The sequence below is a fragment of the Sceloporus occidentalis genome, unplaced genomic scaffold, assembly GCF_023333645.1.
Source record: "Sceloporus occidentalis isolate IW3139 unplaced genomic scaffold, rSceOcc1.0.p SCAF_43, whole genome shotgun sequence".
In the NCBI taxonomy this organism is placed as follows: domain Eukaryota; kingdom Metazoa; phylum Chordata; class Lepidosauria; order Squamata; family Phrynosomatidae; genus Sceloporus; species Sceloporus occidentalis.
The window spans coordinates 5397856-5416521 of record NW_028317023.1 but is presented as its reverse complement, the minus strand read 5'-3'; the positions used below and the strand labels follow the sequence as shown (position 1 = coordinate 5416521).

At 40.7% G+C, this 18666-nt stretch overlaps 1 protein-coding gene across 1 annotated transcript in view; it reads right to left on the bottom strand.

The window, feature by feature from the left end:
* LOC149289754 (ribosomal protein S6 kinase alpha-3-like) overlaps window positions 1-17676 on the bottom strand; it is a 52167-nt gene extending 34491 nt beyond the window's left edge. The window contains exons 1-2 of the mRNA XM_089490185.1: window positions 17614-17676; window positions 8838-8897 (exon numbers count right to left, since the gene is read on the bottom strand). Coding sequence (XP_089346311.1) covers window positions 8838-8897; window positions 17614-17676 — 123 coding nt within the window. The remainder of the gene's footprint in view (window positions 1-8837; window positions 8898-17613) is intronic.
* Window positions 17677-18666: the final 990 nt, after the last annotated feature.

The following is an 18666-nucleotide window of genomic DNA, read 5'->3' as shown; positions in this document are numbered from 1 at the left end:
CATTTCTAAGTTGAGCAGCTTGCACAATGTATAAGTCCACGGGCACACGAAACGCAGCGACACTGCACCATTTTCACACGGCTGGTGAACGGCAAAAACACACCAAGTACAATCAACGTCCCCACGGGACATATAATAGTTGGTGCATTTTCGTGTCTACACAGTACTGTACAAAAGTTTGGGGTCACTTAGAAACGTCCTTGCGTTTTTGAAAGAAAAGCAAATTTTGTCCATTAAAATAACATGACGTGGATCAGTAATAAAGCGTAGACGTTATTAATGCTGTAAATGACTACTGTAGCTGGAAACGGCTGATTTGGTAAGGGAAGAATTTTATATGCATACAGGCCCTTCATCACTCCCATCAATTCCGCGTTCCAATGGCATGTTGCGTTCACTAATCACACAGCTATCGCAGGCATGTTTAAACTGCCTCACCGCATCATTTCATTTCCCTTATTTCTTCGCATCACCATTGGACACATGTATGTAGCATTTAGGAGCCAGGCAAACAATCTCAGGCCAGGCAGGTACGCTATCTCTGTAGGCAGGTCATCTAAGAATGAGAATCACAAAAATGTAGATACCAGCGGCAGAAATTTAGGAGAGATAGCTACTTATTTTCTAGCTGTAGATTATTTATATCATCACTGGGAACTTCCAGTACTCTGTAGACGCGGCTACAGATTCGCCTGCACAGAAAGAAGAAGCGGACTCGGAGACGGAGGAAACCGCGCTATACCTGGAGACTCCGGGGGGGGGGGAACCTAGAGCGTCCCCTGGCATGTATATAATCACACTTACATATTTACAAATATTCTGTTCAACAGCAAGCACATATTTGGAATGGAAGCGGTTAAATCCTGAAGTCTCCAGTTAAATTAAAAAGAAAAAAAAAAAAATCCCCAGAGGCTGTAATTTAGATTCTCTGAAAAAAGGTTTAATGACAGCATAGTGATTCCTCCCAGCATACTGCGGAACATTACCGAAATATTACGCAACCACAAACTGTGACCGAGCTTGTCCTAGCAAGTTCAAAACGCTTAACAGCTGAACGGTCAATGCAAATATTCTATGATAAAGATGACACGGGGGAGAAGCTTCTCTACCAACAACCGTAATATTGCACAAATATTTAAAAAACTAAGAAGAAAAAAAAAAAAGAAACACCGGGGTACTTGGAGAAACCGGTTACTCGATTTGACGAAAGACTGAGAAATACAAGCACTAACCCACGTAATATAAATAAAAGCCTTCAGAGGCTTGGCCGTCCTAGTGCTTCAAGTGCCGCAGCTGCCACTTTTTGAATGTTTAGAGGGGATAATATGTTACATTTATCCTGAAATAAACATAACCCGAGTAAAACATATATTTTTTGTCAAGTAGGTAAGAGCAAGCTGGACTTTGGCAAACCGTATTTACGGCATGTTAGGACAAAAAAATAAAAAAAAACCTTGAATATTCTTTTCCTTTTTTACATGCTCCCTAAAAAACGCTGCCCAAAGAGTTTTCAGAACTAGCGCAAAAAGGAGGACATAGGAGAGCTGCTGGCACGGAGCCACAACGGCCAACGCATTACGATGATGATGATGATGATTTTGGAATACATTATTCGGATGATCCGGGAATGATGTCACCATTTTTGGAAGCATAATACAGAGTATAGCCTTGAGATCAATTACTTGGCTGGCTAAAACAGTCAATAGAAACGAATACAAGGTCAGCTGAATCAGCGTTTAGGATGGTCAGGCCGTGATAATTATATGGAACTATAGAGACTTCTGTGACGTTCATTAGCTCATCCTGCTCCTGCGTGATAAACCCAAAATAACCGTGTAACAGCTGCTACTACAACATCATCTTCTCGTTAGGACTTTTCTTCCACTGAATAAAATAAATAAAATAAAAAAAATGAAAAGGCTTTTCTCAGTTTGCTGGGGGGGGGGGGGGGGGGGTCGATGTTTTTTTATCAAATTACAGCCGAGGCACTTTTAGTGCTTTTACAGCAAATTAGAGCAGTGTAAAGAAACGTAACACTCAATGGATGAGAAAAAAAGTACATACAAGAAGCTGCAAGCGTGATGACGGCACGCAGAGGAAGAGGGTCTTATCTGGCGAGATGCCGGGCCCAGCCCACAGCAGGATGTATGGATTTCCTTTTGCCGTCTCGCATATCTTTAGTGACTACTTGTGAACAAAGTCTTCCTGCCGCCTGATGTATTTTTAACACAGACTTCAGCAGGGAATGGATACATTTAAAGCGACGTGTTTTACATAAAACCAATGCATTTACACTAAAGAGGGAACATCAGCCATATGCGCAGCCCCTTTAACTTTCATGGCAGTTTACAAAAGCATGGGTTTTTTTAGCAGATTTTGGCTGAACATATATCTCTGTATGTGACATAATCACCTCCAGCGCTGGCTCAGCGCACACTGCAGTTGGGGGCATGTTCAGACCCCCTTGTACATGTTTCGGGAGAGTTTATATGAAAGCACTTTAATATGCATTCTTCTTTTGAGAGTATTTTAGGGATATTAGACTGTCCCTTTAGACACAGAAGTCTGCACCCTACTTATACCCCTTTTTATAGAGAACCGGCTTTGCCAACCAAGTTCCTGTAACGACCGGTGCCTTTACCTCTTGAATTCAACATCCCCCCAGCCCATGCCAAAAAGACAACCCCTAATACAGGTTGTATCCCATTTCATTTCTCTTGGGTGATACGATGCATATTTTATTTTTATAAGAAAGTTTGAAAAGACATCTAGGATAAACGCAAGAATGATTCATAAATTAGGATTAACCAGTAATGTGCTGGCTTCCTTACCGGCAATCACGTTAAATTAGTACGTTAACACGGCTGAGGTTCACTGATTGTTTTTAGTCATGGTGTGAATCCCATCCAACAAACCCAGAGCTATAAATGCCCAATGACTACAGTTTAGGATTATGAATGCAGATTGTTACTACAGCTAGGCGTCATTTAAAACAAATATTCTCACTTATACGGCGGTAACAGATGTACAACAACATTACACATAAAAAGGGACTAATAAAATGGGGTAAAGAGTCCTCCGCAAAGTAACAACATGAATCAAGTAAAAACGTTAGGTGATGAAATAATTCTTTCTGCGAAGGATTTAACAATACTAGCCCTCCATTTTGGTACACAGCTGTTACATTCAGTCGCTTATGCAAAGGGGCACTCCAATTCATATTACTGTTCTCTTTTATTTACATAGCGCTTCTTACAGTACACGGTAATTGTACATATGCTCGGAAGCCTACAATCTTGATATAACAGGTGTGCCCTCCCATTACATTTGAGTAACACTGAGTAATTCAATATGCTCAGTAAACTGTCCCTTTAACTTAAATAATCTATAAAGGTTTTGGAAATTATAGGGGGGGCAGCACATTTCACATTGACGACACAAGTATCATGCTATCAGTCTTTTAGTAACAGACTACTACACAGTGGGAGCAGTTGCTATGGGAACAGCAGTAAACAGGGAGTGGGAGCTACCATAGAAGTTATGTAGGTTTTCATATGTTTAGACCCTTCCCTTATTACGTTTATGAAGGCAGAAATCACTAAAGTCATAACACCGTGATTTTGTTTTCTTCTTGTTCCTGACAATGAATTACAAGTTTGTCCTTGAGGCTGTAATTCTTGTGCAATCACCAAGATGAGACAACCCTTTGGATTTTAGCTATACTCAAAAATATCTACTCCCATCAACCCCTTTCTCAGGTGACAGCAAAAGGGCTGCATGGAGGGGATGAAAGGGTGGCAATTGGTAATGAGAGTCTGTTTTCCCATCAGAGACATCAAGTCTCCAAGGAACACAAATACGGTATAATACTTTGTTTTATCCCTTTTATTTTGAACTGTTGATGTACTTGCTTTTAATGTCTATGTCTCTTGTTATATGCATTTTTGTATAACAGCACCGGGACTTATTGTATACTAAACATTTTGAATCAACTGTGTGTATATTGCAGTCCTACCGTTTCTGTCTAACCCAAGACACTCAGTTTTAAAGTTCTTGGTGGTGGCTTGTGTTACCCTGGGAGTTTCGGGGGTGACCGTTAGAGATTTGCACCGGTTGCTTTGTCACTTTTCCCTGCAGAGCAATGCAGCGGAAGCCTGGCTGGCTTTTTACCCCCTTGACACCCATAGTACTACATCACAGCTCAGCTGATAGCTCTCTCTGTGTACATATTTACACATACATACCATTCGGCAACGATCGGCCTCAAAAGTGGTCGAAGGAAGAAAAAGCAGTGAACTGGCGACAGTGTCATGGGCGGCAAAGGCTGGCCGGTGTGGTCAAATCCAGCAGGCGAGCTACTGTAGCTCAAATTGCTGAAAAAGTTAAAGCTGTTTCCGATAGAAAAGCGTCAGAACACGCAGTGCATCGCAGTTTGGTGCATATGGGGCTGCGTAGCCGCAGACCAGTCAGGGTGCCCATGATGACCCCTGTCCACTGCCAACATTGGGAATGTGATAAGAACTGGACCACGGAACAATGGAAGAAGGTGGCCTGGTTTTCTTTGACATCACGTGGATGGCCAGGTGCTTTCCTGGAGAACATATGCACCAGGATACACCACCCATTTAGGCCCCACCATGTAATTTACAGGACCTAAAGGATCTCCTGCTAACGTCTTGGTGCAGATACCACAGCACACCTTCAGAGGTCTAATGCCGCGACGGGTCAGGGCTGTTTTGGAGGCCAAAGGGGGACCTACACAATATTAGGCAGGTGGTCATAATGTTATGGCTGATCAGTATACATACATACGTACAAATAAATCCGTAAAAGACTGAGAAACCGATATAGTTTGATGGTTAAGAAATAGACTAGTACAGGGCTAGGATGTAAAACGCTCACAAGTGATTTCTATTTTAAGGCGCATGTGACTGACATGTTTGTGTCTGTTTCTCTCAACAAGTTTCCCAAACTCATGCCTCTACGATTCAGTCTAGGATAAATATGTGAATGCAACACAATAATATTTACAACAAGTGAACAAATATATGTCATTTGTGTAAACAGCAGCAACAGAAGAAGACAGAAACACAGAAGGCTCAATATGCAGCATGCTCGGTGCAGTTAGGCATGAAGCGGAGAGAAATCAGCGAAACTCAAGCATTAGGGGGTTTAATACTTTTAGAGAAACCTGTATGATCCTGAATCCCTCAGGTCAGTCTATTTAAAGATGATTAAAACGTGCTGTTCTCCGAGCATGGGATTATGAATGTGCGTGATTAACAGAACAACTGCCTTGGACGATGAAAAGAAAAAAAAAAAAAAAAAGAAAACAAATAACCCACTACCTTAAATTTTAGAGGCAGAGGTGGCAAACAGAGCGACAATGTGTTTAATTTATTATTTAATAATAATTTATTACTATATAGGCTGAAATGCTATGCAGGAATAAATCGTGCACTAGTATGAAATGCGGGGCTGTTATGCCTGCTGGCGGAGGACACTGCATGGTTAGGTGAACGTGGCCATCAGAAGGCCAAGTGGTTTGTTTGGACACGGAACCTGCACTGTTAAGAATCAGGAGACATTTCTTACTGCCTCGCAGTGCAGACAGACTTTATACAGCAGAATATGCAGACGTAGGATGTGCTACACGTTTGCGTGAATGTCTGCATGCTGTCTCTGTTTAGCATTCCGACGCTCCAAGATTACAGAATATTTTGGCAATTAGCCTTGGAATCTTCCCCAGGCCATTCTCTGCCGAATCCAGAGCACGGCTTCCCATCCTGCGCAGCTACAGGTGATCAGACTGATAGAGATACAATACTAGACATAACGCTTATTACTGAACAATGCCTTCCCCGGAGGAGGAGAGGATACTAATATCAAATTAAAACTTTCCGTTTTGATAAGAAGTTCCAGCAGGAGAAAAAAATAAGGAATCCATTGCATACTTAAGATAATCCTTTATGTTGTCTAAAACATTCTTTGTCATTCTTGGCCTACTTTACGATATTAGTGTGCTTTATTTGCAAATACTTGATCTTGCATTACAGTCTTGTTAGGTGTTACAGACTCATAAAGTGAACAGAGTATAAATAAAAAACCCTGTCTGTGAGAACAGCAAAAATAAAAATGGACATTATAAACAAAAAACAAAAAAGCTCAACTGGAAAGGCTTTCACTCTGAAATACAGCCAACAAGATGGTCACAGTGCAGACCGAGGAACCCGTTGGTTTGGATGAATCAAACAAAAACTGTGCACGGCTGAGTTTATGCTTCACTCCGTCATTATTGTCTGACTGTACCAATATGAAAAGCCTAACATTTGGCTACATCTTCGCGCAGGTACGGTGTAAGAAGTGGAAAGTGACAGCCCATGTCCTAAGTGTAAACTATAAATAAGGCTGCGTATGACAATCTCACCGACAGATGGAACTAATGCAACCCTGAGGACCAGAACGAAGTCGCCAGCAGCCTTGATGAATCATTACATAGTGTATTTATGAAGAACTTTAAACGGGATATTTTAATGTCCTATAAAGATCAACCAAAGAATTCATATTAACGTACTTTTTTTAGCATTTAATATACATTTTTTAATTGTAAATCATTTACCTTGTTAAACCACCACAGCTCCAGAGCTATGGTGTACCAACCCCTCTGCTCATCTGATTTTGGCACCTTGAAGCAGCCAATCACTGGCAGGAAATCACCGGGGACCCTTTTTCACATTAAACCCCCTCCCCTGGAACTCTTGCACAAGCCAGCATTGGCTTTAGCTGGTGGCAACTATACATACCTGGGAACTCTCCAGGTTTGACCAGGAGAACTCCGGGTGAAGCACCGCATCTCCGGTTCAACACCGGAATCCTCTGGGACGCCGGAGCGGGGTCTTCACACGTCCCGCTCCTCACCCATTTCCCATTTAAAGTGGGGCCGCCCACCGACATCAGCAGGACCGCCCACAGACATCAGCGGGCAGTCCTGGCCACGTCCCGCAAGGGTAGGCTCAGAGTAGCCGGAGCTCAGAAGTTCCCAGTTATGTAAATATCTGCTGCTCACCTGTGTACATGCGCGGTATGTTTGGCCAAATGCATCCCCTGCAAGCCAATGAGCTGGGGGGCCAGGAAAGAAAGCAAATGCATGGGCTGCTGATTCTGATAACTTGCTCATTGCATTCGCAAGGTAAAAACATCAACACTCAGCTATTACACACGACGAAAGAAGTGCGACCTTGAGACGGGTGGGATTTCTTTAAATGGAAACAAATATGTTCCTCCTACAAATAAAGAATAGTAGTGAAACATTTGTATTTCACCAGACGTGTGTAAAATTGTTCCTTACGCATCCTTGCTATTCTATTTATGGTGTGCCTATTATAAACATTTGAACCAAAACAAATTGACAGTCCACGGAGTGCAATCACAAAAACAAAAAGGCAAAGAATGCCCGCATGTTTTTCTTATTTCGGAACAGGAAGCAGAGTCTTTGCCAAGGCCTCGTAAAAACGCAGATTCTTTTCAAAGTATGCGAAGAAATCCAATTACAACTGATACACATGCAGCTATATTATTATTCCCCTAGAGATGGGAAAGGTGAAAAGGTTTTTCTTTCCCCAGTTTCTGAAACTAGATATCTAGATGACAAACATATGACTGAAGCAGGATTCTAAAAATATATCGAGCTGCTTTATTATAAAATATGATCTTGAAAGTAAAGAACGGCCGCAGAGATGGGTAAAGACCGGCCGCACAGATGGGTATATGTAAATAAGCAGCCAAAATATTCATAAAATCAGATTGTCCGCCATTTAAATTAAAATAAAGCACAAAATAATGAAAACATTGGTGTGTGTATATATATATATATATATATATATATATATATATATATATATATGATATAGGCTGCCCCCGTATATAGGCCGCACCCTAAAAGTTGTGCTTTTTTAAAGAAAAAGGGTTTTTTTTTGCCAGCACCCCCCCCCCCCGTGGGAAGTGCTGGCAGGGGAGGGTGTCTCAGCATATCAGAGAGTAGGATGCAGGTCCCCTGCACCGCTGCGGGGGATCTGTATCCTAACCCTGCTGACTGCCCGGCGCCCGGAACTGCATGTCCCAGGCATCGGGCGCTAGACCCCGAATATAGGCTACACCCCCACTTTAAAGACTTAAGGTGTGGGGGAAAAAAGTGCGGCCTATATTCGAGCCAATACGGTATATGTATATGTAATTGGCCCTTCCTAATGAATAGTGAAGTCAAGGAACTGAAACACAAAAGGAAGAGTTTGCAGTAACAGATTATGAAGAGCCAACCCTGGTGGCTCTCAAGCAAAAAAAAGTATGGGTTGGCTCTGCATGACGTATAATTCAGTAGGTAAGGAGACTTTGAAGAAGTGTCAAATGGTTTCCAAAAGCATTATATTAGACAGGACAAGCCAAGCTCTTCCTGCTGAAGAAGCTCACTGGAGTGGGCCTTCAAAATGTATAGTCAAGGAGTAAAATCACAACTCTCACATGAACTCTCCCTTTAGTGAAGACCCCAGCACGTGCAGATTAGCATCAATCAAACCGAGCCACAGGTTTGAATAAGTTCTGCGGGAGACGAGGTGGCAAGGTGACCCCATATGTGTACATCTACAACCTACCGACTGAATAGCAGGATCACATTTCAGATCATTTACTTGATGCCTTGGGATAGTTTCTCTAACTTTCAGAACAAGAGAGATGTAAAAAGTAACAGAAGGTACGTCCCGCGTTTTATAATTTTGAGACACTTTGCTTCTGCCCTACAGAGCGGTTAATGAATTTATCAGAAATGAACACAAAGCACTTACGTTGTTCCCAGATTCCTCTTCGATTCCACACATCGATTCATCCACGAACTGCTGTCCATTCTGAACGGTGGAGAGAAAGAGAAAAAAAAAAATAAAACGTTAAAAAAACAAACAAAAAAACATCAAGTCAAGTGCATTTCGGCCAATACATTCCATGAGTAGACACAGACAAATTTATTTGCACAAAGTCTAAACATATCAAAAGAAAAACTTGACAGGATTGTATTTCTTTCGTGGAAAAAAAATTGAAATGTAGTGAGAAGCTACGGAGAAAACGAATTGTTTAGAGCGACTGAAACAGTTATATATATATATATATATATATATATATATATATATATATATATATATATATATATATATATACACACACACACACACACACACACACACACAGTGTACATTTATAAGACAAAGATGCGCAGCGATAGTGTATTAATATATACGTATGCTACAAAAGGGAAGATCCCTCTTTTGCGTGAACAGCAATATGACAGGAGACAGTCATTTTCAGCACAGGCCTTTTCTTTTCCCCAAGACACTACCGCACAGTACGCAAGCCTTAAAAACACGGCCGCGGCGTGAACAGTATTGGGAGTACGCCAGAGGGCAGCCCAATTCACAAAGCTTTAGCTGCCGATTAGGAGCACGAGTTTTGTGAATGCGTTACTCCTGTATCCAAAAACAAAAGACTGCCAAGAACGCGGTCTCTGTCCAGCACTGTACTGTACGTTATATAGTATTATACGTGTACACATCTTATAAAGCCAAACCAGTAGCCGTAGGCATTTGATGCAACACAAGTCTGTGAATGGCAAACGGCAGCACGAACAGTAGCCAGGTTTTGGCTGGCCAAGCGATTCTGTCGCCCGACACACAGACTGCGGCCACATGGAGAACCAGTCTGTGAAAAGGGGCAGTCTAACAGAAGTTAATAGACAATGGCTCCAGAATCCAGCAACATCATGTTCTTAGTACTACACAGTCTTGGCGGTGTTATTTTTTCTTTAAACCGGGCAGGTCTATTTCACACTAAACGGCCCGATGACAAATCGTCATCCAAGTACTTATTGCCTGCAGCGGTCTCGTATCGTACTACTCGCCTTTGCTTATTTTTTTCTTCATCAGCTTCATGTTATCATCTAGTACGATGTACTTCGTAGACTGGGTTTACCCTGTACTAGAGAGGATTTCCGCGCGCGTGAGACGCATAGAACAGCTGAATAGTGACGCAACATTCAAGCGCATTTAATTTCTTTTTGTACCAACTAATATATTCGAAGATACCCCAGATAAATAACTTGGGATGCATTACCGGTCCCACGGCCACAGATCTAGGGCTACATGGAAATCTAGAGCCAGGCTATTACAAAGTCCTGGGATCTGCAGGGAACGCGGTATTTATTCCGCTGCAAACACAAGACGGGTCACCAAATGAGTTATTTGGATAAAACAGCACCCGGCCTTCGTAGTGTTTCATCTATGTACTGTTACGGCTAAGTGTCAGGGTACCTTAGTGCAATAATCTCCTTATCCAGGCATTTCATTTACGGTGCTCATTAAAAATAGGTTGCTCCAACGCAGAAGCACAAAATCTGGATGTCTCTTAAATACACGAAAGAGAAGACGTGGAATAAACTTAGCTTAACAAGAAGTGCTCTATTTTGCATTTCCTATGTAAGTCATGTAGTGGAGTTGTTAACAAAATGTATTATATTATAATATATATACACACCAATGGTAACACTATTATCATGTGCTACACTATAGTTCAGTGTTTTAGTTACATTATATCTACCTATCTATAATACATAATATTTATTTCTTTAGAATGTTAGTTAATATTGTCTCAGGACAACGTGTGGACTTGCACCCATGCTATTTAGCTCTATGGAGAGAGGAAGCCCCTATGTGCGCCCAAAACGCCTGTAGGAGTTTTGTTCTATATCAGAAATGTTAAAATGTTAAAATCTGCAACTAAATCAAAAGCCGCTGAGCGGTTAAATCCCTTTCCTGTCCATCTAACCAACGTAAATATCATGTCACGTCTCAAAATGCGTTCTGCGTTGTATAGCAATTTAATCCAAGGGGTGCTTCAAACAAAGTTCTGATGCATTTGTCCGTTTTGATCCTTTGCAGCGTTTGTATCAAATCCCTATAACGAGCACACCGCTGCTTTTTGGGGGAAAGTATAGCCTTTAATAAACACCAAGGAAAATGGAACCAGTGACCACAAAAAGGCAGCATTTTCAAACGAAATACGCTATGGCAGCAAAGTATAAAAAGGCACAGAAGCCGTATGCCCTTCACAAATTACAATAACCGGAATCCGTTAAATTACATTTTTTCCAGTGCCCTCTAAAGCAAACAAATAGGGGTGGGATGTGTTGGTCTTAAAATAAAAACTGAATAGCACAACAGCAAAAAAGTACCTGCTAAAAATGATATTAATGTGAAGTGTTTCCACGCTTACATTAACAGCCTTTAATACGTATCCATACAAAACAAACAAGACTGCACGCTACATTCCCCGGGCCATCTTACAGCCCGACACATCTCTGTGGTGCGTGGAAAAGGGGTTAATGCATATGGAGAGAGACCCCACATGAACATTTAAAAGGGACCACGTAGCTATCCTATGTGTTAAAGTGCATAAGATGGCTGGCGTGTCCCTTCAAAGCAACAATGCCACACTGTCATGCTTATGGCTTTTGGCTTTTTTTCCCACAATAGATTGATGGCTCTGAATTTCAAAAAGAAAGCAAAAAAGGCAACGGCCATCCCATAAACCGTGGAAAGAGAAAACTCTACTATATTATAGAAGCCACTGGTTATGAACGAGTATTATAAATAGCTTTTAATTGATTGGAACATTTGATCGCAGCAGTGTTTTAAAGTCCCTTTCAAAATGATAGATTTGCCCCATTTGGTGCTTTGAAAACTGAAATGAAACCTATGGCTGAGCCAGCTAACCAAACGTCCCCATCAGAGAGAAAAACCCCTACAGTGTGCGCATGTCTACAGGTTCAAGCTAGCAAACTGGATGAGCGAATCCAGAGATATCTGCTTTTAAAGTTCTAAACAAAAAAGGAATTGATCACAGATAACAGGGTTTCAGCCCATGGAAAGAACACCGTTAATCACAATGATACACACAGGCTGCAGCCATCATTACAGCTTCTATTTACCTCCTCAGTGCACCAAAACTAGAAGGGTTATATATATATATATATATATATATATATATATATATATATATATATATATATATATATATATATATATATATATATATATATGAGAAATAAGGAAATAATTAAATCTGGTGAATTATTGCATTTGTCTTACCTCCTGAAACGTTAGGACTAATGAGGACTAAGAAGCGCTCCCAAAACCTTGAGGCTTCAAAGAGGAGAACTACTCCATCCATTGAAAACAAAAAGGCACAAATGTTACAGAAGTAGTAACGTAATACATTACACACATACAGATGGTTCCCGCGATTAGGATTTTAACAGTAAACATGGTAAATTATCAAACTCCCTCTCCACTGATGACACAATGCTGGCTATGCAGAAATAAAAAGTAGTTTAGCAAAGCTCCAGATGTGCAGCAATGACCATGGAAACCAACAGGACCATTTGTGCCGATTGACGCACAATGAGCTCATTGCCCCAGAAGTTGGCCACGTGGATCACGACTCGATTCTGCCCATGGGTTTCATGGTTTGGCCAAAGCCTCTCTGCTGGAGTTTGTGGTAGCCACACATCACATTCTGGGTAACCGGACCGGTGGAAAGAAATGTGACTGATATGGATCAACTAGCCCCAAGACCATTCAGCTTGTCATTCACATATCTGGGTAAAGTTATATTTGGGCCACAGTTGGCCCTAATAATGTGTAGCTAGCGTACTAGAGATTTCTTGGGTTTTGTTTTGCCAATTCTACTTTTGAGTAAGAAGATGGACAGTCAGCAGTTTATTCTCATTATAACCCAAAGTAAAAGAACAAACTAATCTAAGCTATAAGCCATCAGATGCATATTGGAATAAGCGGTTCTAAAATTTCACACAGTTTCCAACAAGCATGTGATGTCTCTTACAGAAACAAAAATATTAGCGCAGAATGTAATACAAAAAAAGGCAGAATTTTTTTTTTACATTCTGGATTAAATTGATGATTTTAAATAATATATAAACAATATAAATTTATATAATATATATATATATTTATTTTTTCTTCTCAATGAAAACATAAAATGTAACTATCACCGTCAAAACTCTTAGAATAACTTATTTTATTTGCCAGAACGACATTTCTTAGCACTGGACATGTGGAGACTACAACAATAGAAAAATAAAAAAATCTTGGTTTAACAATTTGGATCAAATGGCTTAATTTCTCATTTTATATTTATATATTTCATATTATATTATACAAATGTACAGGGGGACAGAATTTACTGGGAGGAATAATGTTGTGAAAAGAAATCCTGTAGTGCAGAGGCAGGCAATTTTAATTAGCCGGTTATAATATTATCAATACAAATACATACTCTTTGTTGAGTGATTTTACCATTTACCAAAAGAAAACAAAAAAAAACAAAACAAAAAAAAAAAAAAAAAAGGAACATCTGGGTGGGGAAAAATAAAATTCTTTAACTATGATGTTGCAGCTCAGGAGTTCATAAATTTGTCTAGCAAGTAATACAGGGAAGAGTCTCCCTATTTTCAGTTTCTCTAAAAAAGTTTCTCTAAAAAAAGGTCTTCCATAGCTTTAATGAATGATTCCAGAAGGACACAAAACAGACTAAATTAAATTAATTGAACAGCTAAAAACGTTAAGAAAAATGAATGAGCATAACGCAGATTAAACAAATTAATTAAAATGCCATTAGTATTTTTTTTAAACGCTATCCACGATATGTGAAGTAGGATATTCCATATGAAAGCTTTGCAGCATACATGATGGCGACACCTCAGCCAATTGGAACTTGAAGGCTGCCAGAGCCAAAGCTCCCATCCCCAATGAACAGATGTTGTGCTGCCCCAAGTGTGTGAATGAGAAATTAACGATTTGGCAGCGTTCAGTTTTCCAATCAGCACCTAAAAGGTTTTGTAGGCGCATCAGCCAACGGGATTTCCAACCAGCAGCGTCCGGCAGTGCCAGACAATATCTAACAGACCACAGATAAAATAACCCTATGCTCTGTATATATTAAACGCTCTCTTTCCCAGATGAAATGGGCTTCATAACCAAGCATGTAAAAATATAGACCCCTTTCCTACAGTTTGAGTCCTTGAGTATGCACTCACTACCCATAAGAACTAATAATAATAGTAAAATTTTATTTTATTAATATAAAAAAAAAAATCTTATAGAAAGACTGCCGCTCCCGACACGAACCACACCGTCCGTCCCGTTAACTGTGTTTGGTGCTAGCTTTGGCCGCTTGACATGCATTCTAGCAGGGAGTCTCATTAAACCTCATGCAACACAGTGCTGGAGCTGGTTGTGAGTATACTGCGCATGCACACTGGTAAGCAGAAGATGCGTTCGACCCGGACATTTGCATAGGGGAGGGTTCTGCTGCATCATTCCAAGGGGACATGTTAATGTACATATCATGGCTGGAGTGCCCCTTTAAAGCTGTTCTTGGCCTTAGCGCCATGAAATATTAATGTGCAGGAAAAGAATACTTACGCAAGCACCATAAAAGCCAAATAAAAACAACATTTTAAAATATGCTACAAATCAATACCTCAAACTACACTGTATTATGGAAGAATTGCTACGGCAAATATATTTTTAAATATACAGTGTCTTACAAAAAAGTAAGTGAACGGCAGACACATTATAACACAAAGTTTCTAAGCACGTTTGTGAAAACTGTCTTACACAATCAGACTTTTATGTTTGCAATTTACACAACATATAAGAACGTAACTTAACTTCATTTATTAAGCACTAACATATTAGGGTGACCACATATCCCAGATTGTCCGGCATTAGGCCTCAATCCGGGACAATACATTGGTCCAGAATAAGATATATATATATATATATATATATATATACATACACACACACACACACACACACGCCTGTGTGTGTAATCTTATCCGCATAGCGTGTCCCTGAATGGCAGAAATAAAATGTGGTCACCCTGTAACATACGGTATATACCTTGCACTGTACAGGTTACCATATAATAAAAGGGAGGTACAATAAGGGCAGTAGTCTTACAGATATATGTATGAATACATTAGTTCAGAAGAGCTTAAAGTCCAAGTGTAAGTTTAATAGCGATCATTAAATGAGCAAACCCAAGAGGCATTGTTCAGATGTTCCACGGGAAGCATTGTATACAATTGCGTTACTTTGCCAGGAGTAGTAAGAACTTAGATCTCGGATGCTCTTTTCCCACATACTCATCGCCACCCACAAATGATGTTGCAAGATTCATGGGGCAGAGGACAGAAAAAAATGAAGTCTTAACTACGGACTCCACCGGAAACACTCCTTGTCCCTACGTAGAATTGTGTGCTCCAGTGTACCACTCGACAGACAAGAGAAGAACAAAAGAGGCCAGTTATCTAGACCAGTCTGCCCCTTTTGCGGAACATAAGTAGCGAAATACTGGAGCCCAGAGGTCTCCGGTCTCATAAATAATTCATTGTCTATCTCTGCCAGGCTGCTTTGTGTTGGAGAAGATGACTGCTAGAACGGTAGTCAGGTTACAGATGAGCGGAGACTGAAATGACAGCATCTGACTGCGCTTTCCTTCACCAGCTAATAAAACCCAATTAAACTGAAAGACATGAAGGGCAAGAAAGGACACCCATACGGCACAGTGTGCGTACACGTGTGCGTATGTATAATGTATAGGTATACCGTTTTACTGTGTTAGCCATAGAAAGAGAGAAAGCAAATTTAGTAAAGGCGATACCTTTATTGGATAACTGACATAATGGAATGCAAGCTGTTAAGAATAAGTCTCTAGGTAATATGCCTGAAGAAGAAACATAGATAGTATTGAGAGCTTGCAATCCATTATCCATCAGTTAAATATATAAAAATCTCTATTATACAAATTTGGTAAAGACAATACCTTTATTGGCTAACTGAGTATAATGGATTGCAAAGCTTTCAAGACTACCTAGATATGTATTATGGATTTTGATACTATCTAGGTAGCCTTGAAAGCTTTGGAATCCATTATACATCAGTTACCAAATAAAGGTATTATCTTTACTAAATCTGTATAATATATAGATTTTCTTTATATTTAAAGTGATAGACAACCTTCCACATAAAGGGACCAGACACTTATTCATTGAATGTAGGGGAAAACTATAGTATCTATAAAATATATAAGACACTTGACACAGTGATTAGATACAGTTAGCACCATACCAGTCATTAAGATCTGGATGATACATCAAGGGTTAAATCATTCCTGCATCCGACATTACCGGTACTTTCTATACCAATCAGTCTTGGCAGGGCTTCAGCGTGCTGCTCTATGTATTATTTGGGACATTCCCGACATAATGAATCAAACGCCTTTCAGAATGAACGCACAGCCTTGCTTTCTAAGGTGTCGTTACTCCAAATCTGTTTATATAGTAATTTAGGTTGAGAAAAAAAAAAAACTCCATCGAGTTCAACCTTTTTTTTTTTTTTTTTTTTTTAATATTTTTCAATATAAATAGTTGGTGCTATATAAATAAAAGATGATAATAATAATACCATTTGCATTCATCTTCTGTAAATTCCATGTGGCAGAAAACGCTGATTTTTAACATGCGATTTCTTTAGACCATCTACATCAATATTTACGTTATTATCAAACAATCAGCGCTCTTTCCTACCCACATAGACAAATGTATACATTCCGGTCCTTTCCATTATACATTCCATACATTTTGCCTTCCACCCACTTTCTTTGTTAGCTTATACAATACATCGTCGAGCTGTAAAGCAACGCAAAGGGCTCTATTCACTAAAGGGAGAGTTTGCAGGAGAACTGTTTTCTCTATACATTATAAAGAGCCAGCCCTTGTGAGCTTCTGTTTGCAGAAAAAGCTTGTCTGGCCCTGAATAATGTATAGATAATTCAGGGAGATTTCTCCAAAGGCTCCTCGGTCATTGAATAATACATTAGACAGGGCCAGCTCAGCCCTTCTTACAGGATGATCCTGCCAGCGATGACCCTTCGTAATGAACAGAAGAGAGTTAATCGCTGTCCTCCCTTTAGCTGTTCCTGTAATTAATAGATGTACACAAAAGATAGTATATAACATTACGACAGACTACTTCCTACTTCTTCCCACTTCCTCCCTCCCGTCACCGACACCTTTCACCCACCTGCAGCCTCTTCTTCCTCCTCCTGTCACCTTTGCTCTCCTGCCCAGCACCTTCACCCAACACCGTCCTCTCCTCCCCACACAGGTCCAACTTCCCTACAAGTCAGACCATGCCTCTTCCTCTTCTCCTCCCCAGAAGCTCTCTTAGAGCTCCAAGTCACTTTTTCTTCCGTTAAATTATATAAAGATACATAGACCATGAATTGAGTCACTCCCCGTAAACTAATGAGCAATTCGACCGCAGGTGAGCAAAGTAACCCCCTATAGCACCGAAAGGGTTACTCGACCCCCCTCACGTTGCTCTAGTGACTTTTTTTTTTTTTTTTTACCCTACACACGCCGTCATTTAGTTGTCACCCAGTTAGACCAGCCCCGACAGCTCCCGCGGCTGTTGCCCCGACACTCACCTCGTTCTCTACTTTCTGCACCGGCAGCTTCTGCCACGGGTCAGCCAGCTGCGCCAGCGGCATCTTCCCCACAGAGCGAAGAGCGCAGAGCCCCGGAGGTTCCCGCACAGGTCTCAGTGGAGCAGCGAACAGACCGAGGTGAGTCGGCTGTCCGCTGGCTTTGCCGCTCGTCCGGTAGCGGGTTAGTGGTGTCTGCCGCTCCAGCGCAGCTCCCCACACTGTCACACACGGGAGTGATAATTTACTTCCTCTCACAACATGGCGTCCCAAGCAGTACCTGCCGCTTACAGCGAAGCTCCCTCCGCATCACCCTTACGTCACAGGCAGTGGGTGGAACTCCCCGCCCCTTTGTCTGAGGACAACAGGTGACAGCAAAAGGAAGGAAGGAAGGATGGCTCGGCCTTGGAAGGTCACGTGACTGCGCAGAGCGGGTCAGCCATCTTGGTAGAGGCAGGGATTGTACACTGCTCCGTTTGAGTGGGGTTTCCGAGAACCCTAAGAATTTGCCTAGCCATCCGAATTAGCTTCCTTATCACTGGTAAATCTGCATATTTTCGGTATGCATTACTGCAAAAGTTCGGTATTATAAACAGGGTATGTTCTAAATTTCAAGACAAAAGCTGCCAAAATAGACAGATCCATTATTGTATACATTTATTGGGTAACATGCCATTGAAGCCAATTTTTTTTCATAAATGCAGCAGTTTTATATAAACGCTATATTGTAGTCCATGCGATGAAAAATAGAGGGGGGAATTAATTTGTATGGCATACCAACTGAGTGTCCCACTTTAGAAGGCACAGTCCCTCTTCTGGCCTTAAATGCCTCCTTCCCCCGATGTTCCTCTTTGCAATTATCTCAAATTTTTTTCTGGGTATTAGTGTGTTACATAGTCCTACAGCCCAAAGTTACAATAATCTGAACAGAAACAGCAGAAAATGTGTTTATAAATTATCTTGTGTAAATAGAATACATTATTCTTTGTGTAAATGCCTTGATTCGTTATATAAAACCATATAGTAATATCTAAAAGGTCACAAAGTGAATATAAA